Source organism: Silene latifolia, chromosome 7, assembly GCF_048544455.1.
Source record: "Silene latifolia isolate original U9 population chromosome 7, ASM4854445v1, whole genome shotgun sequence".
In the NCBI taxonomy this organism is placed as follows: domain Eukaryota; kingdom Viridiplantae; phylum Streptophyta; class Magnoliopsida; order Caryophyllales; family Caryophyllaceae; genus Silene; species Silene latifolia.
Genome location: NC_133532.1, coordinates 31,642,186 through 31,667,032, shown reverse-complemented (window position 1 = coordinate 31,667,032; position 24,847 = coordinate 31,642,186). Strand labels below are relative to the sequence as shown.

At 35.1% G+C, this 24,847-nt stretch overlaps 1 protein-coding gene across 1 annotated transcript; it reads right to left on the bottom strand.

Annotated features, from left to right (window-relative positions):
- Positions 1–12,653: 12,653 nt before the first annotated feature.
- LOC141589930 (uncharacterized) lies at positions 12,654–16,936 on the bottom strand. The gene is made up of 3 exons (XM_074410550.1): positions 16,237–16,936; positions 15,219–15,975; positions 12,654–14,055 (listed from the first exon to the last, which is right to left on the bottom strand). The coding sequence occupies exons 1-3, from the start codon at positions 16,934–16,936 to the stop codon at positions 12,654–12,656; spliced, it is 2,859 nt and encodes a 952-aa protein (XP_074266651.1).
- Positions 16,937–24,847: the final 7,911 nt, after the last annotated feature.

Below are 24,847 nucleotides of genomic sequence, written 5' to 3'. Positions count from 1 at the left end.
GATTACTAATTCATATTTTTATAATCCATTTTCATCGTATATGTAGTTGTTCATCTCAATGCAATTGAAATGACATATGACATGACTCATCATGTTAAGCCTATGAGAAGGCTTTGGTTAGTAGGTTTTATCAACTTCTTGTACCTTACTCAACCTTACTACATACTCGTTTTCCTTTGTAATGTATACATTTGCATTACAAAACTTCCTGAGTACGTGTCTAGATCCAATCTAGACATAGGCACTCTAGCCTTAGAATAGCTCCCACTGTTTTCACAGTGTGCGGGACTCATCCTTCTTGCACATCTCATGATTGCAAGTGTACTCAATTTTCGTTGTAAATATCTCTCATTGTTCTTTATTGCCTAGAACGATTCTAGCTAATCTATTTCTTAAATAACATAGCCACAATGGTTCCTTAACCATCTTCAGATGTTTTGAATATGGTTTTGTCTGAAACCTTTCGCAATCTCAATTGTCATTCGTGTAACACCCTTACACAAATTAGTTAATTGCATCAAAAACACTTAACTTTCCATCCTTAATGCTTCCTCTAGCACTTAAGAATAATCTATATGGCTACTTGGTAACTATTACTTAAATTTGATTTTGAAACAATTTATCATACTCAAAGCATATGAAGTGTTATACATCATTACTCATTTAATTGATCCGGCAGCGGAAGCAAATGGAATCAATCAAATATGTTCAACTTGATTGAACTAGTCATGAATCTTATCAACATAAGACTTCTTATTTGACGCTAATATCATGTGCATTTATCTACATAAATCTGGATATTAAAGATGTATTATATTACTCCAAGTCTTAAATCATTCCCAATGATCAATATGTCATCCATATATTAGACTAATTAAAATTTCCGTAACTCCCACTAAACTCCATGTATAAACACAATTTATCGACTTATCGAGAAAAGTTTTATAACATGATCAAAACATTGATTCCAACTCATTGATGTCCTACTTAAGACCCTCTCTTAAGTTTCACATTATCTTAGGATTGCAAGAATCTACAAAACTCAAGACATGTATTGAATACATTCCTTCTAATTGAAGAAGTGGGTTTTAGATTCACTTGCTATATGTATATCATCATAATGAAACACAATCCCTAAGAAGATCCAAATAGACCTAAGCATTTCAACCAGTGCAAAACTCTTTGCCACCAATCAAGCTTTGATATCTATCAATTCACTTGGAATTTATTTCGGATTTTCATGGCTCTATGCCTTGTATTGAATTGTGACTTAAACACTCTCATGTAAGTCATATATTCATTACTTTCCAGAAGTAACTTGAATCAAACAATTTCTTTGTTAAGTTGTAAGCTCTTTACTTTCTTAAAAGTAACATGAATTCATCATCTTCAACAAGTGATGAATTTAACCTCCTAGATTTCTATGAAACAACGTCATATAGCCAAGAAAATAAAGTTTCTTAGTTTCTTGCGACATACAATTTTTGACATAATTCTTTTGTGGCTCTTGAATATTTTCTCCCACTCTGTCTTCTAGAAATAAACTTGTATTCTAGAAAGACAGCTTCACGAGCCACAAACCCGTTGTACTCGTGATTATTGTAAGGAAAAAGAGTATTTGTTTCTTGTGTAAACATACAAACATGGTACCCTACCATTTCATATCTCATATGATTCGTTTTAGATTTAGTGGAAAAATAATTTAAACAAAATGATAAAATCCCCAAAAGGATCAAGTAACTTAAAGTAACTTGATTGAAGTCCAAACCATATCGAATAGTGTTTGATTTCTTTATCCAACCACACATTATCCCATAATGCGTGCTAAGAGAGATTAATTTGTGATACTATATCACATTTCCTTTGGCTTATATCAAAGTCTTCACTTTGATAATCCCATCACGACTAAATTGTGATTCTTGGAACTCTTTGAACTTCTTCAAAGATTTCTCTATTTACCTTATTAAGTGAACACATTAGCATCAACTTAAATCGTTGGTAAAAGAAAATGATCAACCTATTTTGGATTAAAGATTTACAACCTCGATCTCCTTTTCAACCAAAAGGCACGAGACATCATTCTTTAAATACAAAATACGCATATACCATAAGATCTAATGGTTTCAAGAGTACTCGATAACTCTTTACGTTCATCATTCCAGAATCTAAGGTTCAATTTTGGGTTACCAGTTTGAGTCTTGCATCATCTACATGATATATCATTCTAGTTTGGTTTATAATATAATCACCTTGATTATAGGTTAGCCATACATCAAATCATGGTGTATAGGGTCACAAAAGTGAAACCTCTTTTGTATCTTAACAAGTTTATATTCTTATTTAGAGTTCATGCACTTAATAGTCATAATTAAGTACAACTATAAACCCAAAACTAGATTGATTACACAATGACTCTATCTCTCGACATTATTTGATGCTAGTCGTCATATTATAATCATCTTATGTATCGAATACAATGATGAAAACCTCCATTGGTTTCTAATATTGACGAAGTAGTACTAACAAAATTTAAGTTAATCAAATAAACATTTAAAGAAGAAGGTCCCATTAGATGTCCCACAACTAACTTGTTGATTCTTCAATAATTTGGGGTAGTTTCCTTTTTAGCGTCCAACAATTAAGACAATGGAAACTTTATCGGTCGGGATTGATAGATTTAGTATCGTTATTCTCAATAACTTTACTTTTAACATTACCTTGTATCAATTCCATTCTCATTTTACTTCTTTAAAACCTTATCCTTTTCTTAACGGTTTAAGAGAATGCTCCCACTCATTTAAATGAGTCTTTGCTAAGAGAAGCAAAATTGCAATTCATGAAGACTACTCTTCATTCGTTTGTTTAGTCTTAAAACTTTCATTGAAGTGGTTGCGGTATTTTGGTCTATTATGATTTCCAACAAATCTAGTCACCAAAATGATTTAACGCTTCAAAGTACTCAACTCAATTAAGCATATGAGAACCAATTTATTGTAAGTAGATATGTTAGTCAAAAATCAAAAACCCTTTGATCACGAATAACTTTTATCTATACTCTTCACAAGAGATCCTTACAATGGAAAATACGAGGTTTTTAGAACAAAAATTCAAATTTTGTCTTTAGTTACGATGTTTTAATGGAGATTTGAATCAAAAATCGAAATGATATCGTATATGAATTGTGGTAAAGAAATAGAAGAATATGATAACGGAATAGTGGAAAACTTAACATTTATCGTTTTATTAATACTTGTAAATAACAAGTAAAACATTTACATAGTGACCTCTACCCAACTATGATAAATGATTCCAAGATCCAAATTCATATTAACTTGGGCATCGGTAAAGCCGAATACAACCCTCATCAATATAACTCAGTGGATTAACTCTTTAATCGATTCTACTTTTAGAACTCTTGGTCGATAAAATTACATTAATATTTATCTTTAGCCCGAAACACATTCGGCAACCGTCGAGAATACTTTCGTTGAGTTCAACCCAAATTTCGAATAAATGTGTCCATGATCCAAATTTACATCAACTTGGGCATCGGTAAAGCCGTATACAACCCTTATCTTTATAAATTCGGTGGGTAGACATTTATCACCCACTTCCCCTACGTAACAAGGTTTGTACCTCGGTATGGTCGAGTGCACTCTCTCATGAAATAGGTTTTCATGGTTTCTACTTTTTGGTAAGGCTAAGTCTCAATTGTTTATTTTAGCGAGAGGTCATGTCAATTTATTATGTATCACGTTTTAAGTGAACTAAAGCGGTGAACTACGATAATTGTAATTGACACGGTCGATAAACTCGATTTAAAGTGCATGTTTAGTTATGGCGATTTAACGATGCATGCAACATATAAATAAAATGCAAAGCATAAAATAAAATCCTTGTATGGCCTTCCAAAAATAGTAAATCTAATAAACTATTACAAATTCGGAAACAAACTCCTTTGGTCTCTTGAACTTCGGTCTTGGCATGCATTTCAAGGCAACATTTTCATTGATGGATCGCCTTCTCGAATGGCACCGTCTTCAAGGAACTCCAGAATAATTAAATTACAAAATGAATTACATAATATCCTATTATACATTTGTAATAAAATAAAACAAATCTATTAAATTACAAAACGGTGATACGAGATCACAATAATTACAACCAAATCGATATTTCCATACATTTCGGGTAATATCAATTAAAACTAGCTAATGCCATACTAAGTAAAATTACATAATTCAAAAATTACATAAAATTAAGATATGACAATCATAAATAAAATTCAGCATTATAATATGTATGAACATGCTAAATTTTATGCTAAATCGCCTTTTAAGAGCCAATATCGTATATTAATCGGTTTTTACGGATTTGCGTGATTTAACTTGTTAAAATCACAATAATTACATAAATTCATATTTATGTACAAGTTAGTTATCCTAACCATCTTAGGACTCAAAATTAGTCTCCACTAACATTTTAACAATAATTAAACTTGTTTTCTTAATATTGTTCATAAATGGACCTAAAATACAAAATTATGCTATAAACTTCAAATTAAATTATAAAAATTTCAAATAAATTCGAAATTTGAAATTTAAACTCATGAATATTCTGGAAAAATACCATGACACTCATAAATGTTCAAAACTTAGGTTAAAAATTTCGAAAATTTATCGTGAAAAACAATGTTGCGGTTTATCAATTTCAACAATTATGACCATAAAAATATGACGAAAAATATTTTCATCAACTTTTCACTTTTTGATCTGAAATATATGATAAAATGCAACATGTGACATTTTTCCTTAGTCATGAAGTATGTTTTAGCATTATTTCTAATTATAGTCACTATTTATGTGATTTTTCATCAAAAATTCATAAATCATGCAAAAAGACTTCATTATAGCCAAATATTTTACACACATCTTGTAAAATTGCATGTGACAACATACTAAATTTTCATAACGAGTTTCGAAATATAACTCATATTAACCTATTTACCTATTTAAATACGATTTTAACTTGAAAAATCCATCTTTCGAGCAATACAACTCATTTTATCATGAAAATTTACAGGCCGTCAGTAGATAATATATGTGAAAACATATCCAAAAATCACTTAAAAATTCGAAGTTTAGCTATTTTTCGTCCAAAAATGACATTTTTTTTCGTAAAAATCACATTTTAATGCCAATATTATATGAAATGAACAATAAAATCCATAAATAAACCAAAATTTCCTAAAAATCACTTAGTACCAGAAACTTTTAACATGCAAAGTTATTTTAAGGTTTATCTTCATAAAACCAAATTTATTAGTTTTGTATGTTAATCATATAAATCGGAAAAACTATAAACCGATTTGCATGCAAACAACCTAAGGCTCATGATACCGCTTGTTAGATTAATTAATCTCATTAATTTACATATTCATATATGAGATAATTTATTTAGTCATAAAATAAATTCTAGATCTTATGCATGCAAACTAAAACAAGATAAGAGAAGAAATCGTCTATCTTACATTGGGATTTCGGATTAAAGGGCACCAACAAATTCACCTATTTGTTAGTTCTTGAGCTTTCCAACAATGGATGAACAAAGGATCCAAATTAGAATCCCTCCCAAAAGTGAATACCCAAGGAATACCCTTAATAACCAATATTATTATGATCTAGTAACAATATTAGTCTTACTTAAAATTGACACAAAATATTAATTTGTTCTTGAATATTTCGGTCCAAGAGGGGAGTGATTTGTGAGTTTTATTTCTCTAAATTTTCACAAATTGTAGAGAATGTTCTTTTTTCTCACACTAGAAAAATTATTAAGTAAGGTAATGAATAATCGTAGAGAAAAAACCAATGGTATTTTCCTTGTGGAAAAATCGGTTTTTGGGGGAGGGTTATTGGGGAGCCAATGCATGCAAAAGATGCTCTTCACAAAAGCTTGTAGGGTTGCATGGCTAGAGATTAGGCTTAATCATTATGTTTTCTCTTATAAAAATAATCAACACAATTTTTCCACTAATAGTCCCTCCAATTTTTCGGTACATACAAAATAAAATGGAAGGTCCATTTTATTTTGTCATTTGTCAATTGTGACATAGGTGACATGTTACTTGACATGTGAATTTGTAATGTATTTTTAACATATTAAAAATCAACATACTCATAAAATATGTCATATACAAAATCCAATAGTAATTCGTAATCACTTGTACCAAAATGGTTTATCAAATTATAAATTACAACGTCTTATATTTATAATAAATTATTCATTCAATTTCAATTGTTTCGTAAACAATAATTTTATCTAAGTAATAAAACAATTCGATTACTTAGACCGTATCTCATTTAATCAAATTATAATAAGACACGTTAACTTTACTCACAAAATCATCCGTCAATTTTAAGCAATTTAATTAACTCGTATCGGCATACGATTAATTTAAATAATCAATTAAGAGTATTTCCCTATAGGTATGACCTAAGGGGATCAACTGATCACCACAGTCGCACGACAGTAATGTCAAACTCTAGTCAGCCAATCATTACCGATATGTGAGGACCAGTTGACTGTTAAATATTATATCCCACATGTATTCTTAAAATGAGATTTAAACAAGTGATCATCATGATCGACAGTTGTGATCGCATTATTGTCGGAGGACACATATTCCAACAATTTCATGATTATAAAATATGGCAAAAGGATGTAAAAACAACCTTTCTAAATGGGTATTTAGAGGAGGATGTGTTCAAAACACAATCCGAGGGTTTTGTAAATCCTTAGAATCCTAACATTGAATAATCGTACGACGACTAGCAAGAAAAAATTCAGAAATTTACATGAATGGAACTAGGGTAGTTGTAACACCCCGTAAATTTGAAGACCTTTATTATATTTTAAAAGTAATATTTTAATCTATTTTAATTTAATATTAATTTATTTGAAATAAAATTTATTTGATAAAATATGATCTTATTTTATTTTGAAGAAATGTAATTATTTTTGATAGTTTAGAAATGTTTAAAAGTGATTTAAACTATATTTAAACCTTTTCCTTTGATAAAATAGATTTCGGATATAAGTCGTAAAATTGGGATTTTTCCCATTTCTTACGGTCGTTGGGTGATGGATGAAGAGAGGTAAGGCAAATTACAGATGATTCAAAACTATTAAGATCAAACTATAAGATGTGGATGACTACAAGAAGCTCTTAAGGGTGAAAAGGCAAGACAATCGCAGATCTCACTCACTTAAGACTATTGTATAGGTCCTTATGGTGAAAAAGGATGCACTCTTTCTATGGAAACTAGATTATTCTATTGGTCAATGGGGTAATTTAGGCCCGTTTCACAATTAAGACCCATATAATGTTTTTTAATGATTCACTGCAAGAACACAGTCACAACAGATATCCGCAAAGCTGAGTAAAAAGAGTTTATCTTGCTTCTTAGTTCTCACACTTCATGTATAGCATGTTTACAGGTAAGTCTCCTTCCTTTCATATTAACTTATTATAGAAAATAGCTTGCTATTGTTAACACTTTCACTTATATCAAGTTTAAAAATGTGCATCCATCCATACAATCAATATTCACAAATGGCATTTTAATATCACAAAGCTTGCGCAACTCATTGAATTTTTAAGATTTCATTCATGCAAAATTAACAACTAATTCCTCGAGAGCTCACTTCAATACCCTATCAAAACCCGGTCAGAGATAAAGTGTTCCAACATACATTACCAAATAATTCCTCGAGACCTCACTTCAATACCCTATCATTTCGCTTAGGCATGATACCTAAATTGTAACTTGTTTCGATAGTGAACATGTGGTCTCTCTTCCTACATGACCACGAGAACAAATGGTTTGTGGCTCGTGATGCTGTCTATTAGAGAAAAGAGGATCATTTCTTATAGACAGAGTGAGAGAAAATGTTCAACAACCACAAACTGAGAATAAGACGTGGGAAGATGTTCCTTCTTGGTCAAAATCAGTAAATATTTCTTTGAAATCTAAGTAGACAGGAATCATGTTATTTTTGAAAATAAAAAACCTGTAACTTATTAAGATGCTTTATCTAGTTTCAACTCCGCAAAAGTCCGAAGCAAGCATAAACATGAAAATGTTTATTTAGCTTGGTTGGTTGGTGGCAAAGGGTTTTGCGCGCAACAACAACACTTCATTGTATTTCGATGTGATTTTATATAGTTGGATTTTAAAATCTTCTTGCATGAGTGTTGTAAATCGCGACTATCCTAATGTAGAATACAAACTTAAGAAGAAATCTTAAGTAGAAGTTAAGGAGTTGAATTGGATGTTTTGATCATGAAATAAACATGTCTCGAATTGTCGAGTAGTTCTGTTTATACATGGAGTTTAGTGGGAGTAATGTGGTGTTAATAGTCTTATATGTAAGGGACATATTGATCATTGTGAATGATCAAAGACTTAGGAGAGGAATAATATATCTCTAAGGTATCCAGACCTATAAAGATAGTTCTAAGAGGATATTCGCGTTAAATGAATATTCTTATATTGATAAGAGTCTAGACAAGTTCAAAGGTATTGAACACGTAGAAAGTGAATCCACTTGCTTCCGCTGCGGGATTAATTCATTAAGCTAACATGTATCGCCATTCTTATAATTCGTATACTTAGAGTATGATGAAAGGTTATAAATCGAATTTAAGTGAAAGTCACTATATAGCAATATAGTCTATCCATTAGTACTCAAGAAGCACTAATGATATGTCTTCTATGTCTCATATGTAGATAACATATTATTCATTAAGAATGACGGGCCAATACTCTCTTCCGTGAAGAAGTGATTGGGAGACTAGGAAGAGATGCAAGACATCTTTAGTATCCAAATCTATAGTGATAGATATGAGAGGATAAGTGTGTAGAAATAATTAATGGATTTGTATGCAAGGAGTTACACAAATACCATATTCTAAACACATAAGGATGGTTAAAGAACCGTCTTGGCTATATTATTTAAGGAGGATATCTGCTATAAACATCCTAGGCAGTTGAACAAATGAGATATACACAACGAAAATTAAGTATACTTGCAGTAATGAGATATGCAAGAAGGAAGGGATGATATAAGGATTCGGTTTTATGAATTGGAGGAACTATGGTAGTTCATTCCAATAACCGAAGGTCCTATCCCTACTCACTGTGAGATCCGTGGGAGATATTCAAGGCTCGAAAGCCTATGTCTAGATTGGATTTAGACACGTACTAAAAAGTTTTATAATAAAGATTTTACATAACAAAGTGAAAAAGTACATAGTAAGGTTAGGGATAATGCAATGTGTTGCTAAGACTTACTAACCAAAGCCTTCTCATAGGCTTAGCATGATAAGTCATGTCATTTCAATTGAGTTGAGATGTATGGATGTATACAATATTAAGTATGGATTATAGATTATGTAGTAATTGATATAGAATCAATTTTACATATGTGATAATACATTCATCGTTTGAGTTTTATTCAAAACTCTTTTCTTATAATACTTTGTTTTCCAAATAGGTTGTCGAGATAATATTGAACCCTATTTAAGTGAACTGGATTATCATAGTATTGGCCCCTAGTCACTTATATGAGGTGACGTCTCCAAGTGATTAGAGTATGATGCGATTGATGGCAAGTTCAAGTGCCATAGGGTCATAAGGAATGACTAGTCGATCGCATAGGCAGACTGTATGGGAAACTCTGTCGAATAGTGACTGCTTATTGAGTTCTGGTAATTCATATATAGCCTGGTCGTGGCAAGAGCTACTATAGTATTCTTTTGAGTCAATTCTTTGACTAAAGACTGTTCGCCCAATTTGGCACAATTTCTGAGTGACTTTGAGTTATGCTCTACGACTTTCGTAAATGAGGTCAAATGGGCATCTCTTGGGTCATGATGAGCTGAGACTAAACAAAGGGAATAGTGCAATAGGAATTGTCCACCCCCTTGTCAGGGTTATTTAAAAATCTCAGGGCCACTCGAGGAGTAGTGAACTGAAAATGCATGGCCACGCTCGGAAGGTATATTTGGTAGATAGTTCCTATCAAACAGTTACTCTCCAGATCGAGAAAACCACTCTAGATATAATCACTTGCAAGAACGACCTGCAAGACACCTTGCATTGAGTGGGAGATTGTAATAGGACAAGAGAATTGGTGACGCACACTTGTCTCGGACAAGTGGGAGATTGTTGGAGTATGTGTCCTCAACAATAGTGCGATCACATTTTTAAAACTCATGATAAGAATGTAAGATTCATATATCTCTTATTAGACTCCTCTAATATCTAAGTGTTCATAAGTTTAGTCATAAAACATAAAGGAACTTATGCATGCATAACAATTTAAATAAAAGAGAATCAATTTTGTCTTTCTTACATGGAGGGCCGAAATTTGGTTTATACTAAATTGGTCTCCTACCAAGTTAGTCTTCTTAAAAATAATCCAAATGCCCCCAAAACCTTAGATCTAATTGCAAGATCTACTCCTCAAGGATTGTACCTAGGAAATCCATCTTAATACAAATATTAATTTTGTTACTAGAAATCAATATTTGTTCCCTTAAAAATACTAATATTAAGTGACTACTACTTCTAGTAATATATGAATAATATTAGAGATTTTAGTGAGAGTTTATTATTTTTGTTCAATAACAAAACTAGAGAGATAAAAAATATCTCAAGTTGAAAACTAATAAGAATGAATGTTGAGAAAATAAAATACACTACTTGAGTGTATTATGGAGGAGGCCACCGGTTTTAGGTCGGTAGAGTGGCCAATGCATTGGATTTTTGTCTTCTCAAGAGAATAGGTATGCATACCTATGATTAGTAGGTAATAATTATGTTACTCACTAATTTAAATTAACTTAAGCACAAATCCTCTCATCCCTTCCATTTACACGGTTCAAATGTGTAATATGGATCCATTTTAACTTTGTCAACTTGTTAATTTGTATTGTGTGACAATTGGGACATGTTACTAAACATGTCATTTAAATAATGCATTTTTAACAAATTAAAAATCATTATATAAATGAAATAAATCACATACTAAAATTAACTAGTAATTCACAATTACAATTACTTAAAATGGGTCATATAATTATATATCACAACTACTTGTATTCACAATAAACAATTCATTCTTATTTCAATTGTTTCATAAACAATAAATAAACCTTAAGTAATAAAATAATTTAATTACTTAGTACGAATCTTATTTAATCGAATTACAATAAGATACGTATTATTACTCACAAAATTATTTGTTCAAATTTAAGGAATTAATTAACTTGTATCGTCATATAATTAATTAATTAGTCAATTAAGAATGTTTCTCTAGAGGTATGACCTTAAGGGATCAACTGATCACCACCGTCATACGACAATAATGTCAAACTCTAGTCAGCCAATTATTACCGATTAATTTGGATCAGTTGATAATAAAATGTTACCTTCCCTATAGTATTCTTAATATGAGATTTAAACATGTGATCGCATTATTGTCGAGGACACATACTCCAACAATCTCCCACTTGTCCGCGACAAGTGTGCGTCACCAATTCTCTTATCCTATTACTATCTCCCACTTAATGCAAGGTATCTTGCAGGTCGTACTTGCATTTGATCATATCTTGAGTGGTTTCCTCGATCTGGAGAATAACTGTCTGACCGGAATTATCTACCATAGATACCTTCCAAGCGTGGCCACGCATTTCCAGTTCATTGCTCCTCGAGTGACATTGAGATATAAGATAACCCTGACGGGGATGAACAATTCCTATTGCACTCTTCCCTTCGATTAGCCACAGCTCATCATGACTCAAAACATGCCCATTAGACCCCAATTACGAAGGTCGCTGGACATAAATCAAAGTCACTTTAAAACTGTGCCATCTTAGGCGAACAATCATTAGTCAAAGAATTGACTCATAAGAATACCATAGTAGCTCTCGCCACAACCAGGCTATAAAAATTGCCAGAACTCTATAAGCGGTCATAAGCCCGACAGAGTGTCCCTTACAGTCTGCCTATGTGATCGACTAGTCATCCCTTATGACTCTGTGGCATTTGAACTTGCCATCAATCGCATCACACTCTAGTTGCTTCAAGATGTCACCTCATTGCAGACACCTCAAAGTTGTCTGCTAGCCTTACGGGTACCCGATGATGAGGCTAATATTTAATGAATAAATGAAAATTGGTAATGTTATAACTAACGGCTCTTTACGCTTATTTTTCTACAAATCATACAGAATGGCCTAAAACAATCCATTAGCCCTTTTACTTCTACTTAGCCCACTTTATTAATTAATGTCATAAACCACTCGTAAACCATCTATCCTTATCCAACCCGCAAAATTTTACTTAAAAAGGTCCAACACCTTTAACATCTCAGTTTATACTCGAGTCTTATATTTAGTTACCTGTACTACATAACTAGCCCACTGAAAGTTTCTAAACACCTTGATTTGGGAGTATATTGCTTGGGCTATTTTTACATAATACAAGAGACTGCTAGAGACATACAAGATACAATGTACACGAGAAATAAATGAGATGCAATGTACAAGGATTTAATATACATGACTAATATACAATTTATATAATCTAACACACCACCGCAGTCATAGCGGTAGGTGACCGGACGCTGAGACTGGATCGAAATTCTTGAAACAACAGAGTAAGAAGGCCCTTTGTAAATATATCAGCATATTGTAGAGCAGAGGGGACGTGTAGAACACGAACCTGGCCGAGTTGAACTTTCTCGCGTACAAAATGAATATCAATCTCAATGTGTTTGGTACGCTGATGTTGGATGGGATTGGTAGATAAGTAGACGGCACTAACATTATCACAATACACCAAGGTTGCAGTTCGGACAGGCCTATGCAATTCATTAAGCAGTGCACGCAACCAACATGTTTCAGCGACCGCATTAGCGACGGCCCTATACTCCGCTTCAGCGCTTGAACGAGAGGTTGTGGGTTGTCTTTTGGATGACCATAAGATAAGATTAGGACCCAGAAAAACACAGAAGCCAGAGGTAGAACGTCGTGTGTCGGGGCAACCGGCCCAGTCCGCGTCGGAGTATGCAGTAAGAGAATGGTCAGATGACCTGTGGAGTTGGAGGCCGAGTGAGGACGTGCCCTTTATATATCTCAATATGCGTTTTAATGCATTAAAATGAGGAACGCGAGGATTATGCATATATAAGCACACTTGTTGGACGGCATAGCTGATGTCGGGTCTAGTGAATGTGAGATATTGAAGTGCTCCGGCAAGACTACGATAAAGAGAGGGATTGTCAAATGGTTCTCCACTGTCACCAGATAATTTTGCTTTGGTGTCTACAGGAGTTGCACATGGCTTGCAATTGCGCATACGGGCACGTTCCAAAATTTCTGCAATGTATTTTGATTGTGACAAAAATAATCCAGTGGGTGTAGTAGTGACTGAGATCCCGAGAAAATAGTGAAGGGGACCCAAATCAGTCATGGCAAATTCTGTACTCAAATCCCGGATGATAGCATGCAGGAAGTCCGGTGATGAGGCAGTAAGGATGATGTCGTCAACGTAAAGCAGCAAGTAGGCCATATGTGTAGGGGTGTGACAAATGAATAAGGAGCTATCACACTTGCTGGAAATAAAACCAAGACAAGAGATATATGATGCAAACCGTTGGTACCAAGCACGGGGTGCTTGTTTCAACCCATACAAGGCACGATTTAATTTGCACACATAATCTGGATGTTCATGGTCTTGGAATCTGGAAGGTTGCTCACAAAAAACAGTTTCAGTCAAGTGGCCATGTAGAAAAGCGTTTTTGACGTCAAGTTGTCGTATGGACCATGAGTTTGAAACAGCCAGGCTTAAGACAGTCCGTACAGTCGCGGGTTTGACGACTGGACTGAAAGTCTCATCGTAGTCAACCCCCTCCTCTTGGGTGAACCCACGGACAACCCAGCGAGCTTTGTACCGTTCCAATGAACCATCAGATTTGAGCTTGTGCCTGTATATCCACTTGCCACTCACAACATTAGCATTACGGGGGCGGGGTACTAAATCCCAAGTCTTATTCCTAACCAACGCATTAAATTCGTCAAGCATGGCGGTGCGCCAATTTGGGTCTTTGAGAGCTGTGCGGTAGGTTTTGGGAATAGGAGATAGGGTAGCAACAACTAGGTGGCAAGAATCTTTCGGTTTGAAAACACCATTGACAGTGGTTAAGTTGTATTTGGGGTTTGGTTGTACGTTCCGACACTAGCACGTGTTACAATAGTGCGAGGTTGGTTTTGTGAGGTGGTGGGGTGTGGCTCTAAGGAAGTAGGCTGGGAGTCCAGGGACAGTGTGTTGGTGGCACAGGTAGAAGGAACCAAGGGAGATGTAACAGGTGGGGAAGAAGCAGGGATATGTGGGGAGTTTGGAGTTCCTGGTGGAGCAGGGGTGGTATATGTAGGAGCTATGTGAGGAACATGATTTGGGTCAAAGTAGTTAGCGTCGAGGAAATCATATGACTGGAGAGTAGGGCGTATTTTAGACGCGAAAGGGAAAGAAGACTCGTCAAAGGTGACATGGCGAGATATTATAATTTTGTTAGTTTGAGTGTCTAGGCATTTGTACCCACGATGTTGCGGAGGGTAACCAAGAAAGACACAAGGTGTTGATCGAGGGGAGAGTTTGTTTGGACTTGTAGAGGAGAGATTTGGGTAGCATAAGCAACCGAAAATGCGGAGATGAGTGTATATGGGGGGTGTGCCATATAAAAGATGATGAGGTATTTTATTGTCTATGGCCTTACTGGGCAGAAGATTGAGAAGGTAGGCTGAGTGCAAGAGTGCATCTGGCCAATACAAAGGAGGTAGATGTGCTTTTATTAGAAGAGTCCGTAAAACATTATTGATGGTGCGGATCATTCTTTCGGCTTTACCGTTTTGTTGAGAAGTATGAGGACATGAGAGTCGGAAAACGGTTCCTGTTTTATGAAAAGACTCGATAAAAGATGAGTTGAAGTATTCGCGACCATTATCGCATTGGAAGGCTTTTATTTGTTTCTGAAATTGTGTTTTGACATAATTTTGAAATTGGTGAAATATGTTAAACACTTCGGATTTGGCATGAAGAGGAAAGACCCATAAATAATGAGTAAAGTCGTCTAAGAACAGTAAGTAGTACCGAAATTTCGAATTGCTTAATAATGGTGATGTCCATAAATCAGAATACACAATGTCAAAAGATGCACTAGTAGAAGATAAAGAAGTACTAAAGGGTAGTCTACTATGTTTTCCCAACTGGCAAGACTCACACAAAATTTGGGAAACATATTTATTACAAGGAATTAAATTGTTCCTACGAAGATTTTGAAAGCTAGCATCGCTAGGGTGTCCAAGGCGGCAATGCCAAAGAGCAGAGGTGTGAGCAACAGTAAGGGCGAGAGGAAGTGAGGTAGTTGATGGTGTGAAAGTGTAGAGGTCCCCTTTGCTATTACATCGGATTATCTCCCTCCGGCTCGGAAGTTCTTTCACAGAAAAGCCACAAGAGTCAAATTCAACAGAGCAATTGTTATCAGTTGTGAATTTTCGGACGGAAATAAGGTTTTTGACAAGAGATGGAGTGACTAGTACATCTTTAAGAGCAAGGGAGGAAGGGAGATGTTTATGCCCGATAGTAGTGACAGGAATCAAAGACCCATTACCGACGACGACATGCTTGGGAGAATTAAGACGATGATTAGAAATAGTATTGAGAGTACCTGAATTAAATGTCATGTGAGAGGAAGCACCCGAGTCCATGTACCAGTTTCCGTCAACTGGAGCTTTAAAACTCATAGTGTCAAATCCCTGGACAAGAGCGGTTGCGTCCATCGGCTGAGCAGCAGGCCACGAGGTAGCTGCTATGGGAGGCGGAGTATATGCAGGAGTGTGAGACTGACCTGCTGCATAGAAAGCCTGACCCGAGGGATAGGAATGGCCAACCTATTGTGATGAGTTTGCTGTTGGTCGAGGGCTAAGCACACCTTTTCCATTGTTGTTTGGCAGCCAATTTGGTGGACCGTAGGAAAAATAGGAAGGAACAAAGGGGCCCCATGGAGTAAGGTAAGTCACTGGTTGTGGAGTTTGATTGTTGGTATTGTTATTATTATTTTTATTGTTTTTATTGTACTTGTTGTTTTTCTAGTATTGTTTGCCTTTACCTCCCTTATAATTATTATTGTTGTTTTGTGTGTTATTTGTGGGTGAGACATATAAAGCGGTAGTAGGATTGGTTGTGGTAGGGACAGAATCTTGAAGGTTTTGTCGATTTTCCTCAAGAAGAAGCATTGAACGAACATTTAGAAAATCAGGAAACGGAGTTTGGAGAGGAATAATGTTGTAAAGGGATTGATACTGAGAAGGTAACCTGCGAAGACATTTTAGGACGAGGTCTTCATTGGATATGGGGTGGTCAACATCATTTAATTGGTCGGATAACTTTTTGAGTTTGTTACAATAGTCCGTGATGGAAAGATTACCTTTGGAGCAAGAATTGTATTCTTCCATTAAGGCCAATGCACGCGCCTTTTTGTTGTCCAAGAAGAGTTTTTCAATAGCAACCCATGTCTTATGGGCAGTGGCATCATCATCAACAACCATAGTGAGGAGGTCGGTGGATACGGTTGCATATATCCATGAAAGGACTACATAGTCTAGGCGTTGCCAGAGGTCGTCATTGGTGCCTGTAGGCTTGGACTCGCCAGTGAGATGGCCTTGAAGACCATAACTGCCACAGTGCACAAGAAAGACATGCCTCCATGTACGGTAGTCACTGTCTTGAAGAGTGAGGACCGTCTTGATGTAAGAGTGAATGTTCCCAGCGGAGAAAGCGGAGTGAGTGACAGGAGTATTAGGGGCCATTGACTGTAGTTGTAGAGAAACAAAAAAAATTGAGGAGAACTAGATAAGAAGGCAAAGGAATAAAGAAGCAGGAGAAGGAAATATTTCAGAAAAGAAAAGGCTCGATACCATGAAAGTTTCTAAACCCCTTGATTTGGGAGTATATTGCTTGGGCTATTTATACATAATACAAGAGACTTCTAGAGACATACAAGATACAATGTACACGAGAAATAAATGAGATGCAATGTACTAGGATTTAATATACATGACTAATATACAATTTATATAATCTAACACCCACGATTAATTAAATAGGGCACTCCTACTTATTATTAGTACTCCCTATGTATTTTAGCATCCCAAAACAAGACATAAAAGAGGAGTACAAAGTCCACCTATCCTAAGGACAATGGGGCAAAAGAAACATGACATTAAAAGGCAACCCACCTTTTTTTTATACAATGGAATACGTTTAAGTTAGCAAAACCGTGTCTAATAAGTACACACAACCAGGAATTCTATGATGATACGGAAAACAATTAAAAAGATAGAGAAACCAAACTGAATGCAAGTTGTTGTCAACAATGTGGTGAAAGTGATCAATGTGAGTGCATGACAAATTCTGTCATTGGTTTCCAAGTTGCACCAAACTACAAGGATGTCAATATAAATAGCATGCAAGACAGACGAAAGGAAAAAACACAAATATTCCAGTGGACGAGCCATACACACAAAATGGGATCTATAAATTCAATACTCTTATACATCGTCACAAATAAAACAATCCCAGTTTCCAATCAAACTATACACATAAAAATCATCCCAGTTTTCATATAAGCGCATAAGAGCCGTTAATTTACGACAAAGTCAAAATTCATTAATAGTCAACATCCACATAGGCCTGAGGGTACCAGATTCAAATAAGCTTTTTTCTACTCTTTCTTTTTATTTAATTCTTTTATTTTGCCTTTTATTTATTTTCTCTATTTATTGTATAAACTAACCTATTAATTTGTCTTGTAAATAATTGTATAACTTGTTACTAACTTTCTTTTTTCTTTCTTAAATTCGTCAAATATATAATATTATAAATAAATAGTAGAGGTCATCAGTTTGATGGGCAGTCCGGGTGCCTAACACCTTCCCTGACCGTACCTTTACCCCCAAATCCGCAATCATTGGTTCAGACCGGAGTGACGGATCAGTCCCCATATCAGGGACAAAAGGGGCCTTTTCCGTTAAACTAATTTTTGTATGTTTTTTTATAAAACCTACTGGCGACTCCATTTTATTTACCTATTTCAAAAAGGGGATTTTTCAGGGATCTCACACTCATATAAGTAACTAGGGTCCAATACTATGTTAATCCAGTTCACTTTAATGGGGTTCAATATTGACGATAACTCAAACAATAAATGTGATTATCACACATAAGTAGTCAATACCATATTACTACTCTATGTCTTATAATCATAAGTGTACTCATGCACTTGTATAACGAAATAAAAGTTTAGCTTGTGAACATACCATGTGTCCAAGTGTTCAAACTTTGTGAATTGCGATTTTCTTCAATTTCATGTTATCCCTTATAGCATGAATTTTACAAAGTACATGTCTAGACTCCATACTAGACTTAGGTTCTTTAACTTGAAAGAAGCTCTTACTGTTATCACATAACTTGTGATGTGGGTTTCGGTGGACAACACTATTTATAGTTTTTAAAGTTCACCACCCAATCACAACGTACTTAGGTTCATTTCGTAGAATCTTGCAATGGATGACAATAAAATACACTTTTCTAGTCTCTTACTCCTTATGTCAATAATTGCCTAGGATTTCCACAAATCCAAATGAGTTCGGAACCTTGAGTTTGTGTAACCTCTTAACACACAACTAAGTATCCTTCCAAACTCCAGAATAAACCACTAGTTCTCCTTGAGAATTCATGACGGTTCCTGGAAGCTTACCAATGACTCTCATATGGGTTAACTTATTATCGACTTATCATGCTCCAAGCATTTAATTCATCTAGGACATGTTCATAATGGCATTACATGACACCAATGGCAGAAACATTGGTTATCGAATTCATGTAGACATCAGTTCTTAGGTTCTTTAAAGAACCATGACTCTATCATGGTAATTCAATATTCATCGACATGAATAACCTACTTAACTGATTGATTTCTTTAAGATGAAGAATAATTATTAACATAAGATACTTATCTAAGTGACAATCCAACATCCCATGTTTTAATGGATTCACATGATGTCCTATATCATCCAGAATTGAAAAACTAAATACTTCTTTATAAAAGATAGTATATGCTCGTCATTCCCAATGAGTAATATGTTATACAATTCATGAAGGATGATTTCTCCCACTAAACTTCATGTCTAAGCATGACTGTCATCGACTCCCACTCAATTCCACATGTTTCGTTTTTGACAACTCATTCGAAACATTTCATGAATTGAAATAATCATTGCGTTTCTAAGTGTTGGTTAAAACCATATATGTCATTCACACATCCCTTTCAAAATACCCATTTTGGAAAGTGGTCTTAATAACTTACTTATTTCCATAATCAAGTATAGCTGTAACGCCCCGTAATTTCGGACCATTAATATATTTCGGAAATAATTTATTAATCAAATAAAATTTGATTTTTAAGTATTTAAAGTAAAAATAATTCAAAGAAATATAATTTTATTATATTTTGAAGAAAAGTATTTATTTTGACTCGTTTCGATAATAATTAAAACCGTAAGTCAAATGCAAATTCCGACAAGACCAAAGTTTTTAAACACGAGATTACAAGAAAATTGAGTATTCATACGACCCATTGTAACGCCTCGTAATTTCGGACCATTAATATATTTCGGAAATAATTTATTAATCAAATAAAATTTGATTTTTAAGTATTTAAAGTAAAAATAATTCAAAGAAATATAATTTTATTATATTTTGAAGAAAAGTATTTATTTTGATAGTTTCGAGATGTTTAAAAATAGTTTAAACCGTGTAAAACTTTTTATTTCGAAATAAGGGCGTATCGGGGGGGGGGGAAATGACAATTCTTTTGAACGTTGGGTAAACGAATTTGGAAATGGGTCGTATGAATACTCAATTTTCTTGTAATCTCGTGTTTAAAAACTTTGGTCTTGTCGGAATTTGCATTTGACTTACGGTTTTAATTATTATCGAAACGAGTCAAAACCGACTCGTAAAATCCCGACTCAATCCCGCTCTTTCCTTTCTTTCTCTCCTTTCCCGCGGACCACACCCCCTTCCCCTTCATTTTTTCTGATTTTCTTATTCTTATGTTCATCTTCAACCTTCCAACAACACCAAAACACCATTCTTGTTCATTTTCAAGCTAAAAACGCCCTAATTTCTTCATTTCTTATCGGATTTTCACGAAATTTACATTTCCGGAATCCCCTCGTCGAGATCTACAACTTGGTGAAGAATTGGAGGACGAGTTTGGGGACTCGTATATTGTCGAGGATAGCGGCCAGTTGTTGTTAGGGTTTGGGTTTTGAGGTGCTAATTGCTCATTTTCTAGCTTAAGGTAACATATTTCGAGTTACTCGACGAAAGATCGTCACATGCTTTGTTGTTTTTGGATGTATTGTGATTTTTGTTTGAGTAATAATTTTCACAGGATTAAATTTGATGCATGCATGTTTAATCCATGTATTTTGTTAGTTTTAGTTAACAAGTTAGTATTGGGAACGATTAACTATGTTTCAGACGGTCTTATAATGGATAAAAATGGAAAAAAAAGAGGAGTAATAGTGGCGGCAGCGGGCCCGGCAGCAGCCCGGCAGGCCCACGGCTGGGCCCATGGCTGGCCCGGGTCGGCCCGTTGCTTGTTTCGCGGTTTTCCTTGCATTGTTCGTTTTATTCTCGCCTTCTATTAGCTAGTTTAGTCGATAAAGACATGAGTATTGTCCCGTTCTAATTATGATTTCTGTTCATAATTAGTTAGTTCAGTTGATTAAAATATTCCGAGTAGTGTTTAGGGGTTTAACTTTGTTGTATTGGATTATGGTGTTTATCACAAAATGAAGAATGAAACAAAAGTTAAAAATGGTGGAATCTTTTGTAAATGAGAGTGTCAACTAATATATTAAAGGATAATAAGTGGAATATGCACCTAATTTAGCTTTTGTCACAGTGATAAATAATGTTAGGATAGTTTATAAATTGAAATTATAATTAATAGGCTCAGAATGAATTTTATAGCAATAATTGTAATGATTTGATGATTGTGCCGAAAACTGAGCCTTAATCCCTTTGACTGATTCGATGTCAGTCAATTGAGTGATTGGTCAGCCGCAATTTGACCCGTACCTGTCGCAGGGCTGGGGTTGTGGGTAAAAATTCGGTTGAATGAATTAGATAATCGGCCTTCTTCTTGTTTTAGGCCATTTATTATATCTCTATTTCACATGTGTAGTTAGTTGAATTTAAGTAGCTTCTTATATTGTAGAAACGGCCCTAGATTCCCTGAAGCCTTTAATATGGTTAATATTGTTAGAATTGGAAATTGGTATTGAGGATTCTGTTGGTTTATCTGCTGAATAGACATTTATATAGCCTTTCACATGATAGAATGTTAGCATTTAGGTTGGTAAGTTGGTCTTTTTGCCCTCTTATGGTTAAGTGGGTGTCTTACTTGACTTGTGTGGTGAGTCTGGTGTGGTGTGGGCTAAAGTATTCAAGCTGGGACTAGCTGGGACTAGGTCCTAGGTGAGTATTTCGGCCTTCATCATAGATAGGTCTTTATAGTCTTTGACGAGTATATGTTCACTGCTTGATAGCCTTTGTGTTCCTGACTAGTGGATTTATATCCAAGTTGGGGCATGACCTCATTTACTTATTTTGATAGTAAGTGGTCAGCTTAAGTACTAGCCAACCCTTTGGTGGACTCCTTAGGGTACTCACTTTGTTTTAGAAAAATTGTGGGTCTTGGGTGCGGTGGTGTGTATCCGCATGTCTAGGTCTGCAAGCATTTTAGGCTAGGGTTGTGTTGTGTCTTGGCCATGTTTTATTAATATTAACCGCTGAGCCAAGATACCGGTTCGATTACCTTCCCTACCTCGTGGTATAGACTCGAGTTACAAAGTGACTATTGACGGTGCTAAGAACTTATGCCTGTCTTTGATATATTGCCCTTTCTTGTATGGTGACTTTATGAATCGTAATAGGTGAGATGTAAGCGGTTACTGATTGATAAAGTTTGGATTACTATTTGTTATATGATTCACATGATAGTTTAGTTTGGTCAGTTTAGGGGTCATAGGTTAGATTACATGATAATTACATTGTTTATCATATTGTTTACATGTTACATTACATGTTACATTAATTTTGACGATTCGTGGCTGGGAGGACTCGAAGTTACTCCCCACTGAATTGTGGCTTTCGTGTTTGTATAAAATGCGATTGACAGGTTGTTGATGCTTTGTTGGGGTCACAGACGAGCTAGTGAGCAAGGAACCCTGGACCTAGTTTTGCTATTCTTATAGTAAACCTTTAAACTTTTGGTTTGTATATAATTTGAAGGGACATATGTCTCCCTTTTCTATTTTTGGTTTGTATCATTCTACTTTCTTATTTAGCTATGGCATGTAAATTAGATCGTTAGCATTACAGGTTTTGGCACCCGTCTCTTGGGAATGTTGGAAATGTTGTGATTGGTTTAGAAAAATTTTTGAAATTTCAGGTTTTTATATAGTTGGACCAATTACAAACATATCCTACCAGTTTTTCCCTAGAATTTACGCCTTTACTTATCGTTAATTTTAAGGGTGTCACAATAGCAATGATTTTGAGTCTTTAGCATAGCTGACAATTAACTCAGCTTTCTCTCTATGCAACTCTTAATCATAAATTTCCATTTACTTTTGGATTGATCTCAACAATCCCAAATAAATCCATTTACTTGCATATATACCATTTTAGTTTCATAAGGCTCTTAAGTAAAATGTTGAATTTTAAAATCTCTAGTTATATCCCTCCATCGATCAAAATTCTTACAATCCAAGAACATCTTCTTTTGGCCTCCTCACGTAGTTCCCTTAAGAACATCTTCTTTTGGTCTCCTCATGTAGTTTCCTCAAGAACATCTTCTTTTGGTCTCCTCTACAAGAAGAGTTTGTGGCTAAATTCACTCCCACTCTATCTTTAGGAAAAATGCTCTTTTTCTCCAAAGATAGCTTTTGAGCCACAAAACAACTTAATAGTGATGGAGACGGAGGGAAAAAACGTAGTACATATCAACATAATGATGATTTAATCGAAACATATTGAAAGCATTTCATAGACTAGACGATATAAATTTTGATAGGTGTATCAAATAAGGTTGGCAACTTTCCCTTGTGTGAGTTCAACAACTCAATCATAACTTCATAATTGATCTTTCATTAGTAAGTTGTGATTTTAGTCACAATGGCATAAGGAGAATCGAATTCATAGCTCATGGACATATAATGACTTGATCATTATAATTGTCAATTTGATCAATTTAAGTCGATAAAATCTTAATGTTTCTCGAAGCAAGTAGTGTATGATGACAAATTTTAGAACAAACGATACGTTAAAATAAGTGACTTGTGTTGCAAACCAAGTCACCAATATCCAAAATACAACCATTGTTTAAGGAAACAAACAAATTTCCAAATCGAACGAGGAAACTAAAATAGTTCTAAAACTTCAAAATGCAACATGAAAATAAAGGCAAAACAAAATAAATCCAAGCTTCCATCGATCTAGCACCATGGGCGGCTACATCTAGCTTCCCTCAAGATCTTCTGGGCTTGCTTTTCTTTGCCCTTGTACTTGCTAGGATGCCCTAATTACAATAAAAAGGGGTAAATATCACAACTTGTATCAAAATACCAAAGTTTAGATTGAAACAAAAAGATAGGGATAGTAATTTACCTACTGGAATGACTTTTCCAGCTTTGATGTCGCCATGGTACTTAGGATAATTTCTCTTCCAATGCCCAACACCATTAAAATAGTGGCATTTGTCCCCGGACGGGGCACCCTTCTTGAGCTTAGAGGAGCTAGCTTCACAAGCTTTTCCTTTGTTTTTGTAAGGAGTTTGCTTCTTTACCTTGTGACCACCTTTCTTAAAATTCCCTTTGCTCTTTTGATTAATGTTGAGCACATCCTTGGTGGTGCTAGTATTTAGTCCCATGTCCCTCTCGGCTTACACAAGCATTTTGTGCAATTCATCGAGGGACACTTTCAATTTTTGCATATTAAAATTCACCCTGAATTGAACATATGCCTTAACCTTGTTTAAGGAATGAAGAATTCGATCAATGATGAGTTCTTCGGGAATCTCTACCTTTTGCAATTTTAAGGTCTCAACATGCTCCATCAACTTGAGCACATAAGGTCTAACTTTTTGGTCCTCCTTAATGTTGAGATCGAAGAATGCGGATGCCACTTCATATTGAATGATCCTCGGAGCTTGTGAAAACTTGGTCACAAGCTTCGTATAGATCTCATAGGCGGTGCTAATCTTTATAGCACTCCTTTGGAGTTCGGCCTCCATTAAGAAGATCAACACGACCGACTCCTTTTGGTAAGTCTCATAGCCTTGCCTAGCGGCGGGAGTAGACCTAGTAGTAGGTGCGGCAGGAGAGGCCTCGGTAAGGTAACGAATCTTATCGTCACTCTCCGCGGCCAAGCGAAGTCGTGCGTCCCAATCGGCGAAATTGGACCCACTCTTTTCTAATTTACAACGATCCATGAAGGATCGGAGCCATGAAACGTTGGTGAGAGTGTTCGAGCTAGCGGTTGCGTTTGAATTTGGAGTTGCCATTGCAATTGAGAAAACAAATTTGACTACAAAATTAAAAGTGAAGGAATTAATAAACATCTATTGTTTTAATAATACTTGTAAA